The 26,486-nt window shown below is 35.8% G+C and overlaps 1 protein-coding gene across 1 annotated transcript in view; it reads right to left on the bottom strand.

Annotated features, from left to right (window-relative positions):
- PCLO (piccolo presynaptic cytomatrix protein) overlaps positions 1-26,486 on the bottom strand; it is a 364,101-nt gene that overhangs the window by 37,181 nt on the left and 300,434 nt on the right. The window contains exons 19-22 of the mRNA XM_075026698.1: positions 25,839-26,019; positions 24,428-24,622; positions 11,694-11,835; positions 8,114-8,181 (exon numbers count right to left, since the gene is read on the bottom strand). Coding sequence (XP_074882799.1) covers positions 8,114-8,181; positions 11,694-11,835; positions 24,428-24,622; positions 25,839-26,019 — 586 coding nt within the window. The remainder of the gene's footprint in view (positions 1-8,113; positions 8,182-11,693; positions 11,836-24,427; positions 24,623-25,838; positions 26,020-26,486) is intronic.

Raw genomic sequence — 26,486 nt, 5'->3', positions numbered from 1 at the left:
TTATATTAAAGACAGTTTAAACAATGCCAGGTTGAATTGTAGTGTTTTTGTTTATAGAGATAGTAGAGAAGTCTGGCAATACCTTATTCTTTCAATTATATCTCTTTCTGGGCAAGGATCATATTTTACTCAGTAATATCTTATTTCACAAACTGACCTCATCTACATGTAAATTAGAATGGCAATAAGAGTATAAAAGCAGGTATTACAGCTGCTAAAAATGGGCTTTAAAAAAGACATCACCAGGCCTATATTATTCTTTAGGAAAGACACTGATTGTGTGCAGCAATTTCTTTTGCTATGTACTACTGGACATGAACTCAAAACCAAAGAATGCAATTCAACCACTGTTCAAGTCAGTGCTGGAAACATTTCAGATTGGCTGGATTTCTCTTTAAATTCATGGATCAATATCCATTGCAATCAACTCAACAGTCTCATACTTAGTCAGTACAAGATCCTATTGATTCAAGAAAAATATTTGAAAGTCCAGACTGTTCTTTTCAGGTTCTCTTATGTTTTAGTATATGTCAGGATTAAAGGTTCAATACTCCTGAGGTATTTGAGTTATTGGGAAGGCAGAAAACAGCAAAGATAGTATTTGACATGTGTCCAAGAACAAAATAGATGGTGCTCCTGGTGGTTTAGATATACCAGTCTAAAAAGACCTTGAAAAGAATTGAATTGAGCCTTTTCACAGAAACATGGAACTATTCCAAAATAACATAAATTCTCTGCTATTGTGAAAGTGGCTGGTTTTGAATTGGTCATTTAATGCTGGTCTATATACTGCTAGTGTGTTATGAGTTGAGATTATGTTGTAGGAGATAGGAATTTTCTCTCCAAAAGATAAAGTTCAGTTTAACAAAATTTAAGAAAAATAAAGACATGTTAGCATATGATTTGTAGGTTAATTGGAGTTACTACTCTTGCTAGTAACCTTGGGCATGTGGATTCACAATTCTGTCTATTCAGTCACTTGCTGACATAAACACGAAAGTGAGCAGTTGTATAATACATAATGATTCTTTCAATTTTGCTTGGCAATAACAGTTCTCAGACACTTACTGCCCAATACTACACATGTGACATGCTGATGTTGCTTCAGTAATTGAAGCTCAATACAAAGGTAAGAAACTGAAAAGAAAGTGAGATTTTCCTGACACAGAGTCACTAACTGTATCTGTTTAAGACAAAACACTGGACGAAGCGAGTGAGACATGCATGCCTGAAGCTCCTAGTCAACGGCACAGAAGAAACCACTGTCAAAGGATAAAAGTGTTTCTACTTCTATAACTGCAAAATACCTTTGCCTGAATTGGCAACTGTTCCCAGAATACCACTGACACCGTACAGGAGTATTTGCAGTTTATGTGTTGAACCCTTCAGTAATCATTGTCACCTCTTTCAAATCACAGAATCATACAATGATTTGGGCTGAAAGAGACCTTTAAAGATCATCTAGTCCAACCCCCCCTGCCATGGGCAGGGACACCTTCCACCAGATCAGGTTGCTCAAAGCCCCATCCAACCTGGCCTTGGACACTTCCAGGGATGGGGCATCCACAACCTCTCTGGGAAACCTGTGCCAGTGTCTTACCACCCTCATCATAAAACATTTCTTCCACCTCCCTCGACCTGCTGGTCATGTTTCTTGTGATGCAGCCCGGGACACAGCTGGCCTTCTGGGCTGTGAGTGCACGTGGCTGGCTCCTGTCTAATTTCCCATCCACTGATATCCCCAAGTCCCCTGCAGGGCTGCTCTCAATTAACTCATCACCCATCTTTGAGTATTGGTAAGAAAAATGAGCTCTGTCTAAACTCCCTCCCAGTTTACTCATTTTGCAGGTTGTGTTTTTTTCTATTCTGTAGTTGAGCCTTCTGGAAGAAGTAATATCTACTAAAATTTTTCTGATTACTGACAGAGAAAAGCAATCAAGGCAATTGGTTTAATAATTAGAAATAAATTGTTAGAGTTTAGTGGAGAATTTCCTTCACACCAAAGGAAGTTAAGGATTTATTTATAATACCTAGAGTACTTAGACTCATCATATAGTCTGTGAGGAGACTTAGATATCTGCAGGGGCAAATTGTATCACATAAACTAGATGCTGATATACTTTTTAACACTGGTCTATAGTGGTGGTATACCAGTCCCCACAGAGAGTGAGGATGTAGTCCCAAAATGGAATGCTGCCAGTCTCTGGAGGCACACCAGAAACCACTTGCTGCCTGTAACTGGCTGCTCTCAGGACAATAACTGGTGTTCATCTATCTTACAGCAAAGCTGACTTCTGTCCTGTAGTCCCCTGGTATCCCAGGGCTGCTGAGGTGGCAGAGGGCACCTTTGCTTCTCTCATTCTGAGACAGAGATCCTCCAGCATGAGCCTCTCAGGACTTCCTCAAAATAGGAACTCCAATAATTTTGGCATCAAACCACCAGAAAATCTGCTCTCCATGAATTACGGAAATCCCTCTTGTCCAAACCCAGAACATCCGTCTCAGAGTCTCTTTATCCCATTTTTTGCATTTTCATTCCTAAATTATGGTGCTTCTCTATTAAATATCAAAGGACTTATTTCAAACATTTAAAACAAGTGACTGGGTGTTTGAACATCTGGTTTCCCTTATGCACCTTTGTGGGGAAAGTGTCTATAAATGTAATTCTTGCTTCCTTTCTAATTTTTTTTTTTTTTTTTTTTATGTTTAAGAGCAGTTAAAGAGAAAAATGCTTGTGAGGGAAAAATGGCTAAATATGTCTTTCTGTTATTCATATTAAATGACCTAAGATGAGGTTATGTTTCACAGAAGTTACCTTCTAATAGATGCAAAAATATAAATTAGACTTGCTTATGAAAGAAGGAAAGTCTCAGATGATCCCAAAGTTACATAAATTTAATAGTTAATGTGATCTCTGTCCTACATTGTTCCCAGTCTCAGTGTTTTCATTCAAAGTCACCATTGCTTGTGCAAGGGCAATAAAATTCACCTTAATTTTAATCCAGCAAGAAGTTCAATTCTAATCATAACCTCCTTCATGAATATTAAGCATCATGTTTTAATCTGATCTCATAGTCCTCTTTTTTTGTGAAATGATACAGATAACTGCAAGTAAAGTTTCTCATCTGCAGTAGAACTCGTATTTTCAGCCTGGCCATGCAAGACATCAAAGTACAGATTTGTGCATAGGCAAAAGCATTTGCAAATCTCAGTAAGTGTATTATGATTAGCCCTTAATAATTTCCTTCATCTGTCTTTTTTCTCCTCTTACTTATAACTTTCTCATTGAAGGTCCAAAATTAAGACCATTTCTTTCTGAACATCCTCATAAGGACTAATATTATAGTTATGATATTTCAACCATTGGAGTTAAAAAAATCAAAATGCTAAATTTTTAAAGTGTGGAGGTGCAGCAAGTTGATCTAAGCAACATCTCAAGCCCTTAGTCTGTTCTCAGTCATACCACAGTGAGTCCTTTGGCTTAAACAGAGTTACTCTAGCTTAACTAAACAGCAAGTAAAAGGAGAATGAATTTTTTTTCCCTGAGTTTTAATTACTTCAAAGAATGTGGAAATGCTTAGTTGTGCCTGTGCTGTCAGTTTCTTTCATGCCTTATTTTATTTGAGAGTGCTAATCCACATTATTACTCCTGGGTATCCCTTCAAGAGAAAGTGTTATACAGTTTGCAAGATAATTTACTCCAGGGTCTATTCCGTGCAGACATGATGGATGAAAATTTCACCAGGACTATTCAGAAAGCTAAAAAGGAAAATTTAAAAGTCAAATGATTGCCAGTCATTTACTTACAGAGGTCATGCACCTTTCCTCCAAAATGTTATTAGAATGACCTCCTAACCTGTTTTAAGGTTTGTGTGGTATTTCAACCATTTTTCTCATAAATAAAGATTAGACTGTCTTAAGTAATGAAATATAAACTTAAGTGATGAAACTGTTAAAATTGAATTTGTTAGTTTATAATCCAGGTTGATGAACCACAAAGCTCAGAAATTAAGAAAAAAAATAAGGGTGTTTCTTAGCTTAGATTATTGAGAATAAATGAAACAAAAATCACAGTATTGTAAAACTTGCCTGTTAAAGCATGATGTTATCACAGAATTTGTTTCTTTTTTTTAAAAATCTGTAGCTCAGGCAACTACATAGCATGCAAAAAAGGAAAACCCTGGAAGTTCATTAAAGATTATGTAAACGAAGAGTGCATATCACTAGTATATCATCTTGCAGAATTTCCGTAAGTATGTGTGCATCATCAGACTTTGAAATAGTACAAATCTATTCCTTCTGCTCGGTTCTGGAAATACCTCTACAGAGGCCTTATTGGAATATTCTGCAATCTTCTGTCCAGGTTCAGTCATTTATACAGAGAGAGAATTTCTTACTTGCAGGACTTCATTTTACTACACTCAAAGGATGATGCTCAAAGGACCACTGGAAATGTCAGAAAGTGAGCCTCTGAGTCATGGCAGAACTATGTAGAGAAGTTTTTGGTATTCAGGACACAGACTGGATGGGAATTTTTTTTTTTAAAGTAAAAACCCAACTCTCTTGGAAGATGTGGGTGGGGAGCCACTCTGTTTCCATACAAAGTTTATAATTTTCTGATTGAAAATCCTAACAACAATGATGCCAAGCACAGAAGATGACAAGCACTGTGAGTACTCATTCATTCCAAAAAATACTGAAGGAGTGAAGCCAGGCCATGCTTACAGATATGTTCATCTTTCCTAAAAGAGTCTTTGTTTGAGATGAATCTCAATATCTGTGATCCTAGAGGAATGATATTTTGCATGTGTATAGCATCTTCAAAATTAGAAGATCCAAAATTTCCTTATAGTAAGCTATTTCCATAAAAATGCTATTTATATATCTATCTTCTACTAGAAATAATGGCAGCTTGGGCTTACCTAGTAAATTCACACTTTTGAAATATATGAAAATAATTTTCCCCATATATTTCTTAATTGGATAAGTAGTTGGTAGGTGGAAATACCATCTGGATCTATTGACTGAGCAGTTTCATAGGGCAGATAGACCAATCATGATCTACAACTGAATCAAGTTATTAATCATGTGCTTTTAATTGTTAGTTTCAATCCTTACATGGAATGCAATAGGGTTTTTTGTCTGTAATGTCTGTAATATTCCATAGCATGTCATAAGAAATCTTTAAACAAAAGATATTGCACTTTCTGAAATTAATAGAGAAATTGGTTTGCATAACTCAATGAAGATCACAAAATGTATAATAAAATTTACTGAAGTTTAAGAAGATGATGTATTTCATCTGCTCAGGGCAGATTGTCCAGTGTAAGATAGCATGCAACAATGCATATCATAAAAATAACTGTAACACAGTGTCCAAGAACAAAACTCTGCAGTATTTTATATTATTAAGTAGTACGAAAATACAGAATATGACAAGATGATATGTTCAGAGAAACAAAGATTATCGTAGCAATACTCACAGTTATTTATATTGACCATTTGGTTGTGTCAGCAAAGTAAATAGTACTGTTTTCCAAGATTTACTTATAACTTAACTGATACATCTTAATAGCACAAAAAGTATTCCCAACAAAACATGAGCACATTTCTCAAGTGGGTAAACAATTACAAAAGGAGCATATTTTTCCCTGGTGATTCCACTTATGTACATGCCTGAATTTTGGTGTCATACCCCGTGAGCTGAATCTGAACCCTGTTGCTACAGTTTCGATTCAGCTGCCTAGAAACCGGTTTTGATTGCCATTTGAGAGTCCTACCTTGCTTTGCCTCCAGCTACTGGTCTTAAAGATCTTGCTCCTCTAAGTCCCCTGCCATACTTGCCAGGCCTGTGTGAATGACTTGGATGACTAAAACACTTCAAGTAGCAGTAGATCCGCATGTTTAAGCAATTGAATTTATTCTGCACAGTTTTAAAGAGAGCAATCCACAGGCTACTTTTCACAGAAGTTATCCATTAAGAATATTTGAAAATGTAAAAATAGTACTAGTATTAAAAGGTTTTGAGTACAACACTAAATCCTTATTTGCAAATGCGAATACAAATGTCAACTATGGGAGCTCTCTACAAATTAATGAAAAATGGGAATGAATATTTGCTTCCAGTTAATTGCAGAGCTCATCTGGTCCACAACACAGATAACTGAACTACAGAAAAGATATCATTTGATCATTAAGACTTTAAGATTTTCATTCAGTTTTGTTCATCTATGAAAAGAATACCACAATAATTCTTTAATACTGAAGTAATTCCCAGTTAATCTTGAGTTCCTCTAAATTCTGAACTACTTCCTCACAAGATAATTATATTTACATGCTGAAACTGCAATGCTCTTGAATTGTTTTCCAGCTTTTAGTTTAATTTATCATTTGAGATTGATCTGTCCCATCTTAGGCAGCTAGAAATCAGACACTAAAAACTAGGCAGGCTGCCCCAGCTTCTCTCAATGGGGAGAAACAACACTTAGTAAGAACCATTTATTTAATCAGACAGAGTTGTAACTCAGAGTTCTCAAGTTTGTATGGTGAATTGTACCATAAGTGAAAATTAGGGAATTGCAGCTCTTGAGTTATTTGCAGATTTTGAAATGCTATATACACATCTTCTCAAATGTTTCAAAAGGTATTTTCTTTGGTTGGGTTTGTTTGGGGTTTTTGTTTGTTTTTGGTTTCTTTTTTGAATGACACAAACACTAAATTAAAACATTTTGTATTTGTAGGTTCTGAAATTTATGATCCAAGACCTTACCTAAGGGGCAATTTATGATGAACAAAATGATGAAAAGTATTTGTTTACAAATATAATTCTGTATAAAAGACATCATGACAAAGTAAAAATGGAAAATTCCTGATTTCCCATTTTCATCTCACCATTTCTCTTTTAAAAAATGGTTTGTTTTTCAAATACTTAAAAATACCATTGAACAAATTGAAGTTTGATAAGCAGCTGAATTTGGATTTTTGTATGATGAGTACTATGTACTGAAAGATTTAGTAGAATGCATATACACAGTTAAGGATTCTTGATGTGGAAAAGAGTTTTAGAGTTCTACCTTCAAATTCTAATTTGATTTCATCAAATCTGTGGAACATTAGACTGCTTTTACCTCAAATATAGCAACAGCAATTATTTCCCCATGTATACAGATTGCAGAAACCTGAAAAATGTTGATTTTTTTTTAAGACTGAACTTAACATGAAGTTAACTTCAATTGTATATATGAAATTCAATTTATGAATTAATACCTCAAAGCTGCATTGAAATGCATTTAGTTGATGAAAGTACTATTTTAATAATAAAATGGAGGTAATGATAATTAAGTTTTATATTTGAGGTCAACAGAAACATACACATGAAAAAATATACCTTATATGCAAAGGGAAATGGAATTTTCCTAACATATCCTTCAATACAAAACACTCTCAATTTTCATGCAGTTCTCCATTGTTACACATGAAAGAGATAATCACATTGCTCATGAAACTTTGAAAGCCGTTCTGTCAGGCTCTTTCCAGCTCCAATATTACAATGTCTCCTTCTTTGGCAGCATCACATTCATACTGAAAAAATTCACTCAGGATTTCCTCATCAGATAAGAATTTCACTATAGTCTAAGTGCAGCCGTCGAACCTGATGTTCAGCTAATATTTTTATTTAAACTTAATGTTTTATGTAGACACCAAAATTAAAAATTGCTTTATGAAGTAAATATTCTGAAATGTTATAAAAATAGAGCCTGACAGCCATTGGATATTTTCTTCTAATTTAATGAGTATTGAGTCAGCTCCATACTTCATATTTTTTATTCAAATACTATGAAAAGCAATGAACATTGAAAGGCAGATATTATTCATTGCAATCTAACTATTTAATTACTTTAAATAAACAGGTAAGACACTGTTCTCCTTTAAACTGAAGACTCATTACATTGGTGCTATGTGTAAAGGGCCCTTAGAGTAAATGAAAGTCAGGATCTTAATCTACAATACAAAGAGAGCATAGGCTAACCTTTCATAGCACAACAAGAGAAATAAACATATCAGTTCTATGAACATGGGATACCACTGTAGTGTTGTTTGTATTTCTTTTTACCTTCTGCATCGGTTAATCCTACTCCCGACTGCTTTACAGGTTCTTGTCCATTCTGGCTCATCTTCCCTCTGTTAAAAGATATGGTGGTAGTTGTCAATAAGACCATGAAGAGTTGAGATCTAAGAAAATGATACATCCAAGCCAATAAGGCTTGGTTCTGTACAAAAAGACAAACATCACAGGTATTTCTAAAAAAAAAAATAAAAAAAAAATAAATATTTAATTTCAAGAAAATAAAGTGGATTATAGTTTTTTTCTATTGCTATTTGGACAAATTACTTAAAAATATTATTTTTTCTTTTTTTTTTGAGGCAATTGAAATCATATCTTGTTAAGATTGTACATTCTTATAGAATGGGGCCATCAAGTGCTCTCTGCTACCTGCTCCCCACCAGCCTGGTGTTCTGCAACCAGTCTGCATAGTTCCTCTCCTCACTTTATCCTGTTACAGTGAATAGTGAAATATATAATAAGGAGTCACAAAATTGATATTTGGTCTAGAATACCATTACTTCAAAGGTAAGGCATGTTTGTGGTCATTTTCTTCCTTTAATGATTGCTTTTACATTACAGCTTATGTTTAGCATAAGAAACAACTCAGCTCTGAGACTTACATTAATCTTAAAGTAAGGTGAGTAAATTATGCTCTCGAGTTCCTTATCTTTCTCCACTTGATGTAGAAAGAACCTGGATTACAATCTAGATGTCTATTTTTAGGCAATGACAGTTGGGTAAAATATAAGCTATCTTTAAACACACTTGTTGCAAACTCTAAGGCATGATTACAGTCACTCTCAAAAATGTCTGCTACTATGAGGTGTTTGTGCTTCTATTTATCTTTCTCCTTGAAGACTCTGAAATGCTGTGATAGAGAATATAAGGCATTATCTTCAGATGCATGTGATTCCTCTGGAGTTAAAGGGTCAGCATTTTTCTTTGCTACCAATGAGCCAGCTTCATGTTTCACGACAGCAACAGAAGCTGTCCAAGTTCACAGTGAACTAAACAATTAGTATAAAATGTCAGTTCTTCAAGTGATTTAAAATTAAATTTTAACTGAAAGTTATTCTTTTTTTCTTCTGTGAAGTAATGCTTCATAAAACGTATTACAAATATGATACAAGAATTATTTGTCCCTAGGGTTAGATCCCTTACATATTGTTCAGTTGCTCTTCACCTTTGCATTCAAAATTAATATAATTTTACAGACTTCATACTGGTATAGATGGCTACACAATACAAAGGCATAGAGAATCTGGTCTTTAGATAACATGAGTAACTTTCAGGGGTATTACAACTGGATAATAAGAGTCTTTTAAAAAAATATCTCCCAAATAGAAAGACTTTACAAGATTTATTCAGCTGTGTATAACTGTATATAATGGCTAATTTCCCTTGATAGTTATAACAATATTTAGTATTGGCAAGTGTTCTAATTAGTTACCTCATCAAACAATTCCCACAGTGTCACTATTTAATTCTTTTATTTTGCTTCATGACTAAATGTTCCTACAATTAAAAGCATTTGGACTAAAGAGTTTAAAACTCAGCCTGCCCAATAATTTTTCTATTGATAGATCAGCAACATAATCTAAACAGGGAGTTTATAACCAAAGATGTTTTTATATGCCAAGACACTTAAAATTATTTAGCCTCCTTAATGCTTCACATCCAAATTGTGAGCTGTATTCTCATGGATATGCTGAATTAGTGTACGAGGTCAGAGTCGCTGAAGTCATTATCAAGCCAGTGGGAATGCAAATGTTGACTAGAATTTCAATCATACATATATTCAAACTTATAAGAATTTTTATCCAGAATTCAAAATGGAAACAGTTATCTTTTTTAAAACATTCTCCCCAGGAATTATCCCAAAGGCCTCTGATGGCAAACAGTAATTTTGTCATTCATTTTCATTATATTGCTATGTAAAGCCCTTAAGACTACAATGAAGAAGAAAGCATTTCCCATCTATATAAATGTCCTGTGTAACTTTTAAAGTCTCTGTCTAATATGAGCATATAAACACTTGACTTTAAAAATCCCATAATAAAAAAAAAAAAAAGATAGTCTAGCCCTTAGCAGAAAATAAGAGGTCTGGATATATTTTATTTGATTAAGTAAAATTCATGGGAACAAATTACTATGAGAAAAGCCGAAGCCATGGAGACTTCTTCCTGCTTTCCAGTAGAAGTGGGGCTGATTTCAGGCTTAATAGACTGGTGAATCTGTCAGCCAAATACCAAGTAACTGTAGGCACTGTCACATTGCTAGGCAATACAGAGTAAGTGATACTATTTAGACTCAAATTTAGCATATGTGAACTAAAAACTTCTATTAGGACCTCCATCTTGTGTTTCTGTGCACAAAGATTTTATGCATCTTTGCTTTTGTCATTAGGAATGACAGCAAAATAATTTTATTTTGAGATTGTCAAACCCAATTAAAGATTGTCTTTTTGCCACAGGTCAGTACAACTCATTTTAACCTAGAACAACATGAGTGAAAAGTTCAGTGAGGATTAAACAATTGGCACCCCACAACCTGAGCTTGCATTGTCCTTCTAGATTCTGAAGATCAGATTGAGATATTAGATGTGTGTCTATTTTCATTTTAGCTACTAATAAGCTGTAAAGAAATACCACTGGGCTTTATTTTAGAAAATGATGAATACATAGAAATGTCACAGTTCTAGAGAATGAATTTTTTCTTTATTCAAGCTTTTTTTAGGAAGATTATATCAAGCTCTTGTGACTAATAATTCAGGACTTCAAGGGAAAAGCAAAAAATTGTGTCCCACAGAAAAACATGGAACAACTATTGCAAACACTGAATGAGCAGTGACCACCAACTAATATTTTGAGAACAGTCAATCTATAAAATTTTCAGGCCAGAAACATTAAGTTGATCAGGAGAAATTACTTTTTCCTATAAAGGAATATAAATGAAATTGCTAAATGAAGATGCATGCTACCAAAGTTGAGGGGAAAAAATCCTGGCAAAACTTTTCTCTGTGGAGTAGTTAACTGGGTAAAATGTTTGAAAATTAAATCATTTTATAGGATCATTACACTGATAGTAGCTTGATAATTCCTACAGGGACTCCATCCCCAAAAGCTTTTTCCAACCAAGAACAGAGAAATTCTACTCAAAATCTTTAAAACTCGGGAAAAGTTGGGTTATATCTGGAATCTGAATTTCAGTTGCACTACACTTCTTTGTAGAAGGAGGTCAGTCTGAAAACTTAAACGAAGCATTCTCAGGCCTACAAAAGTTGTACTTTTAAAACACAACTCAAGCCCACCTCTACACACTTTCATCAAAGGCTGAGACTAGCACCTCTCCTGTCTGACAGCCATAAATTCATGAGGTTGAGCAGAGGTTTGGTTGATTATTAACAATTCAATGCTCAAAAAAGCAGCATAAAAGTTGAGCTCTGAGAAATTCTCCTGAGTTAGCTGCTATTCTACTGTGTAACTCAAGTCTGCAGAGGAAACTACATAAGAAAATGACTGGCAAGTGAAAGGGTTATACATAGTCAGTACACGGAGAATATAGTATATTAAAGGAAAAGCCTTACATTCTTGGGATGGGAAATAGATTATTGTCTCCTGTGGCACTGCTGCTGCCTTCGCTATCCATGCTGTATCCACTGCCAAAGCTACTGGCTGACGAGCCAGTGGAGACAGAACTTTCTGCAGGTCGGTGATTAGTAGACCTTGCTGTACAGGGTAGGAACAGCGGGTTACCAAAAACCTTGTAAGACATCAGTATCATCCACGTTAAGAAAAAATGTAATTCATCAAAATCACATGCTGCAAACACTTTCACTTTTTTACTTTACATTCCAATATTGCGTTATCATCTTTTGCAGATGATGCTTATTTTCACATAGAATAAGGTGTTCTAAACCTAATAGTATACCACCACATTTTTTTCTCCAGAATGATTCAAATCAACAGCCTGAGGGAATAAAAGAATGGGTTACATTGATTAACACTGCTTTTCTGATTAAAGCTACAGAAAACCAGTTATTCATCTGAAACATTTCATCTGGTAATCTTCTAAAAATGAAGGTCCCAGTGGGCCTTCCTCATATTTCTCAAGAAACATTCTTTGCATTTGGTGATTTTGAGAAGGAGAGCAAGCTGAAAGGAAATATAAAGGAAAGGAAATATAGTACACCATCTACAGTCACAAAGACTGTATGAAGACCTCCACCCCTCTTCAGACATAACACAGCTACTGCATTATATTTCTCAACTGCCTCTACCCATCTGGATCTCTCTTACTACATGCCTAGAATTTTAACGCACATATTTTGATAGGAGATGCCCTAATCTTGTTTAAGAACATTTGGTGTAGAAAATGCACACCAGCATATGTTATTTTTACTTCAGATGCCTTATTTTGTGTTTTGGATATTATTGTACTGCATGAACAAATCTTCCAGTATTCAGGCTTTAGCAAGTTGAGAAATATAAACAAAAAAGGACACAGTGACATTACACATAATAATTAATACAGGAACAGTAGAGTAGCTATTCTCATATTGAATAACATGATTGTCTGGGAATATTAATACAGATTTTTTGAATTTTTTTTGTTAAATGTCCTCTATTACACCTACTATTGACATGTTTCATCTATGCAACTGACTGAGCATATATACTGAAGACAAAAAATACTTTTTTGTAAAGTTATTTTCCTGTGAAGACTTAAGGAAGTTTTATGTTATTTTGGTGAACTGTGAAATTCTAATGCAAGCAGTTAAAAGAGATTCTTCTTTAAAGAAGAAATTAATCAAATATCTAAATGGAAATTACTTCAAATAAGAGCCAGAGCCCCAACAGTGTCTTGCCTTATACTGGCAACCAATATTATTTATGTCCGACTGACTGAATAATATTTTTAGTGAAGACAGCAGCCTGCTGCCTCACGTGGGACCAGGAAGCTGAGTGTGACTCTTTAAACATAATGCAAAAACAAATTAATAATTGAATCTAGAAGAGAGGAATGAAACAATTCACATATGATCAATCCTTGGGCCAAACTGTGAGTTAAGACAGAACTCTGACTTTGCAAAGTGGTTCTTCACTGCTAAGCTGAGCTGTCACATAACTTTATTTTTTTTAAATTCTGTCAGCCTCCTCTGTTTCTCTATTGCCTACAGCCACAGAAGGAATCTGTCGGTCTAAATTATTTTCAGCCAAGAATATTCTTTAGCTCTATTTCATGATTTTATATACTGATCAAAGGCTATCTTCTTGGATGTTGATACAAATTAATAAACTGCAAAATCATAATGTCATTAGCAGATACTCTCAGTATCTCATCTGGCGAGAAGGCCACCTTTTTGCTTTCTCCAGCAGAGACAGCCAGAAGACAGCAGTGTGCCCTGCTTGGGCACCTGTGAGCAGCGGTTGCTCTCTTACTTTCAGTTCGTGGTACTGTGAGTGAATTCCTATGACTAAGGTGACAAACAGCGAGCTCTGTTGGGAAATGCTGGGCAGGAGTGAGATGTCAGAGAAGCGAGGTCAAGCTCTCCTTTACGGTGCATTACTGCCAGCTGCCCTGTAGTCAACAGCCTGAACTGGGACTATCTCATGCCTGTCCCAAACTACTCCATAACCTCAGTTCTCATAGTGTTTGTGTGACCTCTATGACTTCTGATGTTTGTTGTTTGGGATTCTGAGGGTTTCTTTAGGTTGTTTTTTTTTTTTTTTTTTTTTTTTGCCATGGCATGACAACTGCCTCATAGGTGAGGACAATGGGAAAGTCACACATCTGCAAAATCCATGGAAGCCAAGACAGTATTGTACCAGCACAAAAAAGTGTCTTTAGTCCTTCCCTTAGGCATGGATTTGCTTAGTGTAGCATATATCTCCACCATAACATAAGCGGCCAAAAGGATGGTTCATATGTGGGGTCTTATTTTTATTGACTTTGCTGTAAAAGCTAGTGCCTGAAGTAATTTCTTATATCTTTACTGGTGGATTTCTAAACCCAGTAAGAACCTAGAATTCAGTTCAAGGCAGAAAAGCTTGAATTAAGCCTTTATAAATGGTTTAGAAGTTTTGCTACATCTATTTATAATCAAAACAGCTGTATCCTGATGATACATTCAGTATGCTGTATTTTTAGTTTCTCTACTGTTTTGCCTAATTTACATCTTTTTCTGTATTGATGTTTTTTTCCCCTAAGATCTCTTGGTGAATAGTTATAATGGATCCAAGTTTAGATTCATGACTGGATTTTGAAAATTCTACATTTTTTTTCCTTGTCTGCTCTATGAAAGTAATGAACTACAACGTCAGTTTGTGACAGGAGATGAAATCCACCAACAGATTTACAGCTGGTTTTGTGACAAATTAAGAGTCGACACAGAGAACTCCATAACTCATGAGACGCCCACATTTTCTTTGTATCTATATTTTTACAAATAAATCTAGACCTCTAAGCTTCTGCTGGTGGTTATATAGGAAACTTCCAAGTTCTGAAGATGTGGTGATGCCTGCTGCCAGGAAATATTTTGTCAGAGAGTTAGAATAACCATGGTTAGGTTTGTACCTTAAGTTGAGAGTTAGAACTTATTCCCTGATCTCACGTGCAAGGGACTAGTTTATACATTCATTTGCAGTCTTACTCTTTCTCTTTGAACAAATGCAAATGTTGTCTTAGGAACTTTAACAGGAAAGTCTGACTTCAGGTGGTACTCCTCTAGTCTTACTAGCCTGCGTTAGGTCTGTGAAGCCCTGTAAGTGTCAGAACAATTGGACCTTTCTTGGCCATTTGGGTTCTTATCCACATAAAGGACAAGTAACTAAAGTGAGATTAGGGGAGGTTCACTTCTGAGTTACAGAGCTTCTGCTTACAGCTGCCTACGCTAGAAAATGCCCAAATTCTCAGGTTTTGTCTGTAGAGAGTTGAATAGTTTTGTATGGATTCACTCTGGCCCAAAGATTGGATATTCTCTTCTGGTATCACAGAGGTGCTTGATACTACAAGGTGCGGCCTTGCTTTACTTAAATCTACATTTATTTGAATAGGAATTTGGGCAAAGGCAATTGCCATCATTTGAGTATTAAGTATCCAGAGTATGGAAGAGCTATCTTTCATTGCTTCCTTGCCCTTTGGTTTTCCAAATTATTTCCTCGTTAGAAAAAAAACCAAAACCAAAACAAATTTTAGAAACTGTTAGAAAGCTTAGTAAACTTTTAAAATACTTCTTATAGGCAAGGTCTTCTTGTCAACTACATATGATGCTGAAATCTTTCCATTTTTAGAGAAAAGACTCTTCAGGATGTGGCAGATGGAAAAGACTAAGCTGAACTGAAGATCATTACCCAGCGTCATCATTTGGCCTCTTTCTGGGAGAGAGGAGATAACCCTTCCCCCCTCCAGCCCATTCTCCATGAACTTTTTATGCAGTTTATGGTACTTTTAAAGGATTGCAACAACAGCGATGTCTGGGCTGTTCAGCCATTGAACTACGAAGAATAGAAATAGGAAATGAAAGTTTAGAACTCTAATATGGGCTAGTTCCTCTGAAATAGTGCACAGAATTTCCTATTATATAAATTTATTGTAGTTTGATTTCATTTTCATCTGCTAATCCTATTTTAGTGGCTAGTTCCCCCAATGAGATGAAATATTCTCTACTTGGAAGGTGTGTTGATGGGTAGACACATCACATTTAACAGCAAGCAATGTGGTGTTAATGCTGTCTCTGAGTGATACTGTTTTACTGGCTGTGGTACAGGCTGGCATGAGCAAAAGTTTCAGTTCAACCTTTCTAGTGAATAATACATAAATGAGTTGGAAGAGTTCTTGATTGCTTACAGTAATTCTTTCAGATTCTAAGAAAGTGGATCATAATGTTATCCCTAGTGTAGGATCAGGGTTTCCCAAGAAAAAAATTATAATGATTAGACAGATACCTTTTGTACTGTGTCCTGTTTACAGAAAAAAAAAAAAAAAAAAGACTTTTCCTTCAACACAATGATATTTGACCACGTACTCCCTTATGCATTCTTTGAAAAGAATTGTTGAGTCAAGAAAATTGAGGCTAGTGCTGACCTCACCTTAGCTCCATTTTTTAATTTTTATTTTTTTAAATTATTCTTATTCTTATCATGATATTAGTTGAATGCATCTATGGCAAAACTGTGCTTTTGTTTATGCTTTGGCTTATAGACTCAGTTAGAAAATCAACTTTTATAACCAAGGAAAACATGTAATTCATGCCTCAGTGTAAAGAAAACACCATATTAAAATCAATAAGGAAGGAAAGAATGGAAGCCATATGATTTCACTTAATCTTTCAGAAAAGTCTGTTTTTACAACAGAGTGGATGCTTTTTTAAAACCTAACATAAGGGAGATAGATAATTCACACAAGACCTATAGCCATGAACTGTCAAATCAGTCAGCAGCAAAATGGAAACAATCCAGCGCTGTCAGCCACTCCAGCCATTCTTTTACAGTGAATGGACTTTTTTTTTTAAAGACTTAAATTTGAAAAATTGGACTATGCTATTCTGTGGTTCCTGTGGATAAAAGAACAGACTCAAGCAGAACTTACTCCTGGGGATTAAATTGTAGATGTTCCCCTTTTCAGCTATCTGTCTAGAAGCAAAAATACATCTGTCTAAGCACACTAGGAAAGACAGTTCCATTTGTAAACCAAACAGGAGGAGGGAAAAATGTTTTTGAGTATGCATTCAGGATTAAGTTTTGAGAATTTGCCTCTAATTTCTTGGGGAAAAAAAAAAGCTCTCTATAACTGGCAGCCTTGTGAGAAACCCTGGGTGACAAAAACAAAAGGGCTGATAGCATCATGTTGAGTCTTCTCAAAGAGATGCAAGCCCAAGGGAGCAGGTGAAATCACTGATCTGCTTTGGATAGTTATCCGCTGGCCAACAGACGGGGCATGTCACACCCAGACTCTTCTGGCAGAAGCTTGTCCACTCTTCACTCTCAGTCACCTTGTGCTTCAAGTGCTCCAACCTCCATCTGCCTCCAAATGCCAGTTTACCTGTTTTTATGAAGGGTTTGCTAGCACTAAAAGCAAGTGCTGCTCAGGCTTGCTCTGTAAGGTTCTGCAGTGTAAAACCCTGTTTTGGGACTGCTAGGTGCATCTTTTGTGAGCTGGCAACAGAATGGGGATCCATAACAAAGTAGTGACCAAAGACAAATACCTCAGGTCAGTTCTGATAGTTTCTTCTCCTCACTCTTCCTCATGTTGAACAGTACTTTAGACTATGGTCTCACCCATTTCAGCCACATTTGTATATTAGACATAGCTTTGACTGTATGCTGAGCAGTGATATTTTGTGAAATTTCAACACAACTCTTTACAGAGCAATTTACCATTTGCAGTGAGTAATGGCAGAACAGGACTCATCTTAAACTGTGGTGATGGCCTTTCTTTACCGAGCAAAGCAATCCTGATGAAATAATTTTCTTCCATGTGCTCCATAGGGTTAGGCTACCATCTAATAGACTTTTGAAATAAGAGTTATCAAATGAAGAATCTGAGCAATTTCCTGAAATTACGTGTCAGCTTAAAAGAGTGGAAGAGTAAATAGCAGGAATAGCCAAAGCAAAATGTGCCAGCTATTAGACTGAAACGGGACTCAAAAGACAATCTCAGATTATTGCTATCTGCAGAGAGTGGGGACAAATTGTTCTTGTTTTGATAATGACTCTTGGAAATGGGTTATCTGTAGCAATATGAAGGCCCATTTAACTTGGAAATTAAGAGACTAGTGAAGTTAGGCATAAAACAGCTTTGGGCAGTAAATTATTTAAAGTGTGAAGGAAACTTCCTAAATTATTGTAGGAAATTAAAACATGGCATTGCCTATTAAAAGTGTGAAAATGGGTATAGACCTAAAGGGACCCCAAATAAGCAGGTATTTAAATCCATCATCATATCCAATTCAAAAGATTTATAGAACCTAGGAATCAATTTCCTTTCACTCCACATTGCTTCTAATGCCAGTAAATAGAACTTAGTGGTAAGGAAAATTCCTGTCGATTTTAATTTCTTATAGCTAAGTGGCTAGAAATTACACAGTGCTGGCTCAGACCTGTATCATGGATTTTACAGTGCTAGCAATATCTTGGTATATACATCACATCACATTTCTGTGTAGCTTTAACCTGTTATGCTGACACTTAAGTGAACTGTTGTCAAAGTTGTTGGACTGCAGGAGTTAAAAGCAGCTATGCTGCCTTTTGAACTAAAGTGTTTTAAACTGGAGGTCTTTGAGAGGTGTAAATTGACTGGCTTATTTGGGTACAATTGTAAAAATGCTGATGCACAGTCCGTCTACCCTAGATATTCTAGCTAACAGTATTAACTCTGATTGTAGACCTCCCTCTAACCAGTAAAATCACTTGACACACAGCTATTTGGAAAGTAGTTTCCTCTTAGGATATCACAGAAAAGCTTTTGTGTCATGATGGAAAATTTATAATGTAAAATATGAAATGTTCTCTGTGAGATGGGAGAAATAAATCGGTTCTGGGTACATGCATTAGATTTGGAGGTTTTCGGAAAGTGTTGTGATTTTAAATTCCCAGAGGTTTGGGGTTGAAAAAACCATTTCTATTATTGAGTAAAAGAATATAGGAAAACTAGACAGAAATTGCTGTAGAAATACATTGTTTGTATTACCTTAAATGGTAATTTAACAGGTATGTTTGGACCTTTAACAGAAACACATGGTATTTTCTCTAGATCTTTAACATTTGCTAACTAATTCAGGTCAAGAGTACAGCAGTGCTTTTCTCCTGGCAGGTTGTTTGCTTGTTTGGTTGGTTTTTTAATGTGTGCCAAATAAAAAAGGAGGTGCATATGGCATCCATCATCATATCATGTTCAAGCAACAGCATATTGACTTGTAGCTTCTCTCTCACAAATGTCCGTTAGAAAGGGTAGAAAAATGCATAGGCCTACAATGATGTTCAGGCTTCAAATCACCTACTGAGTTATTTAAATATTAATTTATTGTTCTCCAAAGATCCTAGGAAGAATCAAAATAATTTTCTAGAAATTCTCTTCTTTGGTCATAAAATTTGTTGTTGTTGTTGTTGACCATTTGCTATTGTGATGTAATAAAGGAATTGGTTTTTCATTTTACAATCATTGTACCTTTGGGGGCAAAACTGGCACCTCCTCCTCTGCAAATAAGGACAAGCCCATTGAATTTTACCCATTAAGCTACACCCAAGTAGAGACCACAGCTCCCTATAAAACTGTGTATTTAAAAAAATGACCAGTTACATAGATAAATGATGACTATATTGTGAACACTATCTTTTTATTGTGCTCTGAATGTCTTATTTCACTGGAAACTACACTCTCTATTCTACTGAGGCAGAGCAGGTTCACCTTTCTACTTCACACAGACACTGAAGGGAACTTGTCTTATTCAGTTTTTTGAAAGTTATTAAAACTAAAGCATGTAGTTCATTCTTTTAAAACTATAAACTGTCTTTGAAAAAGCCTTTTATATAAAATCAGTAAATAACTATATTGAAGATACACCTACTGTTTCATATACATATATCCAGAGCACTGGTAATTTTCATCAGAAAATCTCTAACTGTTCAAATATCTGAAGAATGCTAAAATAATTTCTTATACTTAAAACATAAGTGACCTACCAAGAAAATTCCATATAATGGAAAGATCCTTCTGTGGGAAAAATTACTGACTTAAAAGGAGTTGGACTGATCTACATTATCTCTAAAACTGACTCATCTGGTGGATAAACTCTAATACACAGATTTATGTTGAAAGGAATGTGCTTATTTTTATGTGAATGTGTAATTGGCAACGATTCAGATTTTTCACAAAAACGAAATCAAATTAACTCAAACCTAGGCACTGCTCCCTCCCTCTGGCTTGGATCCCTTGCAACTTCTGCCTTCAAAGAGTTGGCTCTGAAATGTTATTGTTCCTCTCTGAGGGGTGTGATGGGAATGTGTATTATGCAATTGGTTTCTTTGCAGATCACATTCTTATCTCTCACGGGCAACAAGAAAATTATACTTCGGGGTTTATTTTTAATTAAATGCTGTAGTTGAATATTGGATTTTACAAAGGTGCTGAACAAAGACCAATGTTTTCTGTTGTAGCTTTACCTTAATTTTAAACCAGATTGATTAAAATACATTTTTTTACTGTTTAAAATGAATACAAAAGTAGCTCTGTCCAATAAACTTAAACTAATGCAAGTCCTTTGCATTCATAAAATATAATATGTATACCATGGGTGCTGTTTTTGTTTATGATTTCATTTTTACTTTCCATCAGACATACAACTAATAACTGACAAAATACATTGAACAGAAAAGGAGGTCCTGGGAGTCAGAAGTAGAGAAAGATTTCTCTGGGGCATTCTAAGAGTGACTGAGGGTTCTTGTATTGTTTTGTTTTTTCAAGTGCCAATTCAATTCAAGGAAAAAAAAAAAAAGAAGCTGTTGAGAGACTAGGTTAAAGGAGGAAACTCTTTCTGAGGGTTCTCTTAGAGAAGAACTGATGATCTTTCACAGCATAGAATTTTTCCCATCACCCTTGTGGAAATCTTGCTAGATTACTACCATCTTGTGTGCTTGGGCTGAAAAAACAAACAGTTGTTCTAGGAGGTGCTGTTCTCTGATAAATTCACAAAGAAATAGCTGTGTTAAATAATAAAAATAATAATTAATAACAATAATAATAACAACAATAATAATAATGATGTGGATTTTCTGTAATGGCTTCCTTAATAAAGGGCTTTGAGACTTAGTGACAAAAAATTACTAACTTGCCAATATGACTGTTCTGGTCCATAAAACCAGTTCATAATTGGTTCTTTTCCAGGTGCCAATAAAGTAGGCTGTAATGGGGGTGGGTATGACAACAATGCAGCATCCCTGTAGGAATGGACTTGCAAATTGCTGATGCTCTAATATTCATTGTTCACAATATTCTGAACTTTTAGAATTTCTTAAATGCAGGGGAAACCTCTCCTTCCTGCAAAGAACTCCATAAATTGAAAGCTGTTTTGAGCATCTTTGGAGGTTTTTTTCTATCCAAGGTCATAGTCTCTTCTTGTTTTACTTACGTACTCCACAAAACTGCAATAAACTGATCTTGCTTTTTATTCCTTCTGAAACACATGAGATCCATTAACCTGAAAATGGTAGTTATTGGCCCACCTCATATGAATAAATTAGGACAAACTAGTTTTGGTACAATAAGAAGAAGCCAAAACTCCTCACAGATCTGAAACCAGACTTGCAAACTTTGTGTAGGTGACCATGCATTACGTATATTTGTCAGAAGTAAAAAGACAAAAGTAACTTGTCTCTTCGTAGTAAATTTAACCTTGTTTATATATTAATGATATTAATGTGGACTCTTATTCCCATAACTCTCTATGATACTTCTAATATTGCTGAACCAAGTGCATATTGATACATATCCTTTTTGCAATTTTAAAAGTAAAGAACCTAGCATAAATGTTCAGTGGCAAGAGTACTTGAAGCCAACAGCCTAGCTATATTTCCTTATCATAAAAGTGTATGTGAACCTTGTTTCAACCTTATATCACAAGCAAAAGGTTTTAGCATTGCTTGTCTATGCCAAAAGTTATCATAGATTAAAGTCTTAATGATAAAGCTCTACAGACACGACAGATCAAAAGATCATGAGTTATTTAGATTTCTGTGGTATACAACCCAGGAATAGGATGGGCCCTTCAGTCATGATGCCTAAACTAGTACCATGAAATCCTCTGGCCTCTGCCTGAACTGAGTCTCTGGAGTTGAGCTGTAGAGTAAGACAATATGTGTGTAGATAGATATATTTACGGAAGACTTCTTAAGGCTCTAATAAGAAACAACTTGTTATTTCTACATACAATGTTTAAAATTATTTGTTAAATTTGCCCTTGTTAATTAGCTGTTTTAAAATCACGCTAGTTCTCTTAATGACTCGTTGCCTTCAGGGTATATTGTTTGAAGTATCATTCCCTCCTTCCCTCCTACAACCTTCTCAGCCAGACTGTGTTGTCCACAGTGTGCGATGGTGTCCACAGAAAAAACTTCAATGAATCATGAGAGCTTGGGAAGGGATTACAGCACAAGAGAAGATCTGGGAGTCCAGTCTATAAGTTTATTAGGATAATCCCTCAGATTCTATGGAAATAAACAAAATGCTCCAGAAGTCAGAAGAACAGGGACAATTTGAACTAATTGAGATTCTGGCTCTTTATTTGTGATGAGGGGAGAAATTGATGATATGTATTTAGGTTTGATGTACAGGTGCCTACAGGTAGAAAATAATTTTTTTAAGAGGCTGATAGGAAAGTTATCAAAAGATTGAGCTATACATGGATCAAAACTCCTTTCCTTTCCACTGGCAGTTTGAAAAATTATCTATGCTGATGACTTTTGACATAACAACTATGTTGGGAGAGGAAAAAGAAATTGTTAATGTCCCAATTAGAATTCCAGAAACAAAGATGTGCAATTAGGTTTTTGTCACACTACAAGAAATGTTCAATCATGCTTAAGCAGACCAGCTTGGATACATGCTTTTTATTAGGCAACACCACGAGCAAAACTATACCATTTTTCAACAGAAGTCTAAGTCCTCCAGTGGAATGGAAGTGCACAAGTTTGTTGTTTCGTAATGTTTCTTAGCACAGTTTTTCATTATGGATTTATGCGCTGATGTGGAAAAATCAAGCAGAGTTCTTGATTCATGTTAACATTTACAGCACTTAATGGAGGGGTAAAATAAATAATTAAATATTGCAATGAATTAGTAGACATGATAAGAAGGATTTGGGATGTGGTTGGTTTCTTAACCATGTCTTTCTGCTCACCTCCTTCAGGCTTGACTGGTCCATCAGACATCACTTTCCTGAGGGCTAGTTGGCTTTGGTCTTTGTTGTCATTGGCTGGTGGAGGCAGATTGTCAGACTGAGTTCTTTGAATAGGGAGGACTCCTGCTATGCTGTGTCTGTGCTGCTTCCTGGCATGATTAGACTGACCGCTTTTATGTGCTGCTGTGGCAGTGTGGGTGAAATGGAAACCCAGAGTATGTATCCTCAGATGGAACCAGCTTAAATGTTATTCATGCAAACAGAAGTGTTTTTTTTCTGTATTTAAGTAAGTAGTGTTTTCAAACACCAAAGAGACACCACATGCACAGCATTAAAGAGTATTAAAACTGGCTGTTTCTTTATTAATGATGGTGAAGACAAGGGAAATAATTTTCCCCCATTTTTTGCATTATACCATGGTAAGTTTATGGCATACCAACAAATCCTGAAGACAAACACAATGACTCCATAGTCAGAGAGTTTTAATTTGTCATCAACTAAACCCTCAACTAGCAATCAGATACTGGTCTGAAGTGCACTCTGGAGAGCAATCCTTTTGAATGGAAAAGTTTTAATTTATGAGTCTACTTAAAGTTGTCAGATGGAATCTATCTTGACCCTTAATCAATCCATGGCACAAAAATTACTAGAAAAATCGAACTGATTATGACACCTGACTTAGCTCTCAACTCCCTTTGACTTTGCTAACTTGATAACACTGTTGAAATCTGATGTTGTTAATGGCTTTGTGTGTTTAATGATTTTTCATTTAATGTGTTTAATGTTTTTGTCTATTGCTGTTCTGCTCATCACTAACATGATCTTATCCGAGATATTAAGAATGTTGCCTTATATTTCCTTTCCAAAAAAAATTAGATATTTACAGTCATGTTTCAAAAATAGAAATCTCAGCCATGTAGTTAAAAAACTTTTATCTACCTTTAAATCTTCTTTTGTGTATATAGCACTGTCCTTCCTGATTACTACTTATAAATATATCTTGTTAATGTGTTCTCAGTACTTGTGTACCACTTGAGGAGCTGGTAGCCACATCTCTGCAGGTTTTGATTATTTGACTGGTAGTTATTTATTGACATCAAAACACCACCACACAATGGAATTCTCCGTGAGTCATGCATGACCATGGAACATCATGGACCATGAGTGAAGGGACTGATGGAGAAACAGCCAGTTTCACTGCAGTCTGTATAAATTAAAATAAATAAATAAATAAAAGACTTCTAAATACAAGAGTATATTGTAATTATATGTATTCACACACAGGCACACAAAGAAAGACATTGAACAGAGTGAGCACAGTGTGCCAAGAACAGAAAAAAAATAGCCAAAAAGGGAAAGACAGCAGGGAAAAAGGCAACAGATGAACATTAAGCTGCCATGCTGAGGAATTTATTTGCGTCTTTTACTTGGTTGAAGGCGAAGCTGTTGGACAGCTGCTTCAGCAGCGGCGATGGCTGCCCCAGCGTCTTCAAGGTGAGTTTGAGTGACGCTGGTTTTGCTTTGGCTGCGAGATGGACCGTGAGAGCGTAGATGTCCTTCAGAGGAAGATTTGGAGCTCCCTGGACTGCTGTGGGACTTCTCAATGGTGGGCACCTGCATCTCTACCAAGAAAATGAAGAAGCACAAGTGTTTCATTTACTAAAACCAAACAATTTCATTTTCTTTCTCTTGACTAGCCTTTCTAGCTGCATTCCAGAACAAGGAATAAAGATTAAGCTGTGCAATACCATTCACAGTCTCAGGATATATCGTGATAAGGAAACTCTTACAAAGCACCATTTTCTGCTTCCTCACTGTTCCCTGGCCCAGGGAATAGTTAATTTACTGCTGGGTTTCTATCACCTGTGAATTATGCCTCCTGTGCTGGTTCACACTGGTGGAATGATGGGGTAGCCTAAAGACTAATTTGTTTTCCACTTTCTACTTCTCTAGTATGTAGAGACTAACTAGCATCACTTAGACCGGTACCGAATACTTAGGTAAGGCAAGCACTTTTATTTTGATGAATGCCCCAGTCAAAACCATAGCCTAACTTACAATAGCATCTATACTAACCTCCAATTTAGATATAGATCTTATATAGACATGAATCCCTAGCAAAACATTACACAAAGAAATAGAGAGATGGAGCAGAGTCTTATCACTCTGAGGCTCTCATCTGGATGCTATTTGGCATGGCTTTTGCTTTGATATGACGTACCATGTTTTAAGTGAGCAACTAGGTCAGTGACTACTTAGTATAAAAAAAATAAAAAGTTAGAGAGAAATTTCTTGGAGCAGGAGACATTGAGATCAGTTCTGCTTTTGTAAACACTAGTATAATACTACTATAACAGCTCCACTGATTTCCAATACAATTGAGATATGCTGCAGCCCATTATCATTGACTGGAAATGCATATGCATTATTATAGCATAATTATTATTCTATAAAATATTAATGTGATATTTCCAGAAGACAAAATGCCATAGAATATTTAAGGACCATGAAAAATAGAAAGATAAGTATGTATTGAATTTGGCCAAGGCTACCGGAAAAATGAGGAGGGCACAGAATCTATAGTAGATGTGCAAAGCACAGGGAGCTTGTAAGCTGCTTTTTTAAGGACACAATTGCTAAGTAAGCTGGCTGGCACTGATTGAGCCAAATTAAGCCTTGGCTCCAATGAATTAATCACAGAGATAAGTACATTCTTAATAAAAGTGTATACAAACTTCATAGCAGTAACTTTATTTTTCTATTAGAACTTACACATAGCAAAGGCTCTCCCATCATCTGGGAAAACATTTCATATCAGGTGCATCAAGTCAATCCTACCCTTGGAGGGGTCCGGGAAGATTCCATGACTTCTGCTCTTGATGACAGATGGTTTTGGAGACTGCTGGCTACTCTGTCCAGAATGAGATTTCCCGTGATCAATGTTTTCACTCTGTTCCTTCAGAGGGTACCACCGAGGAGTGTTGTCAAGCTGAGAGACGCTGGATAGCTCGATCAATACCTACAAATAATTCAGAGTACAATATATGGCCTGTATCTGATCTATTAATGATTATGTACAGTAGAAGAGTCTATAGTTGTGTTACCAGAAGTTGCAATCAAATGTAAGAAGTTAAGGGTATAAGGTTGTATGCTGACAGATTCAGTGCACTCTGCCCATGGTCTGACCTCACCTGATATAAGCCAGCTGTGATCCCAAACCCACATTTTTTAGCATATGGATGTGTCTGAACTAATATTTCTTCTCAACAGGACCTCAGTAAGGGCTATAAGCTTAGACATATCTTCATACCAAGACAGCTAGATAGTTTAAAGGGTAGCTTGTGAGCACAAGCTTGAAAACTAAACTAAAAAGACATTTAGTCATTCTGCCTCTGTATAGACATATTCTAATAGAAGAATCAGGCCGTGTTATTTTCTCCCTTTCTCAGTGTTAGTAAAGGGGCAAATAATTTGATAATTGTTTTT

Source organism: Buteo buteo, chromosome 4 (assembly GCF_964188355.1).
Source record: "Buteo buteo chromosome 4, bButBut1.hap1.1, whole genome shotgun sequence".
Lineage (NCBI taxonomy): Eukaryota > Metazoa > Chordata > Aves > Accipitriformes > Accipitridae > Buteo > Buteo buteo.
Note: the sequence above shows the minus strand (reverse complement) of the source record. Positions and strands in the feature narration are given on the sequence as shown.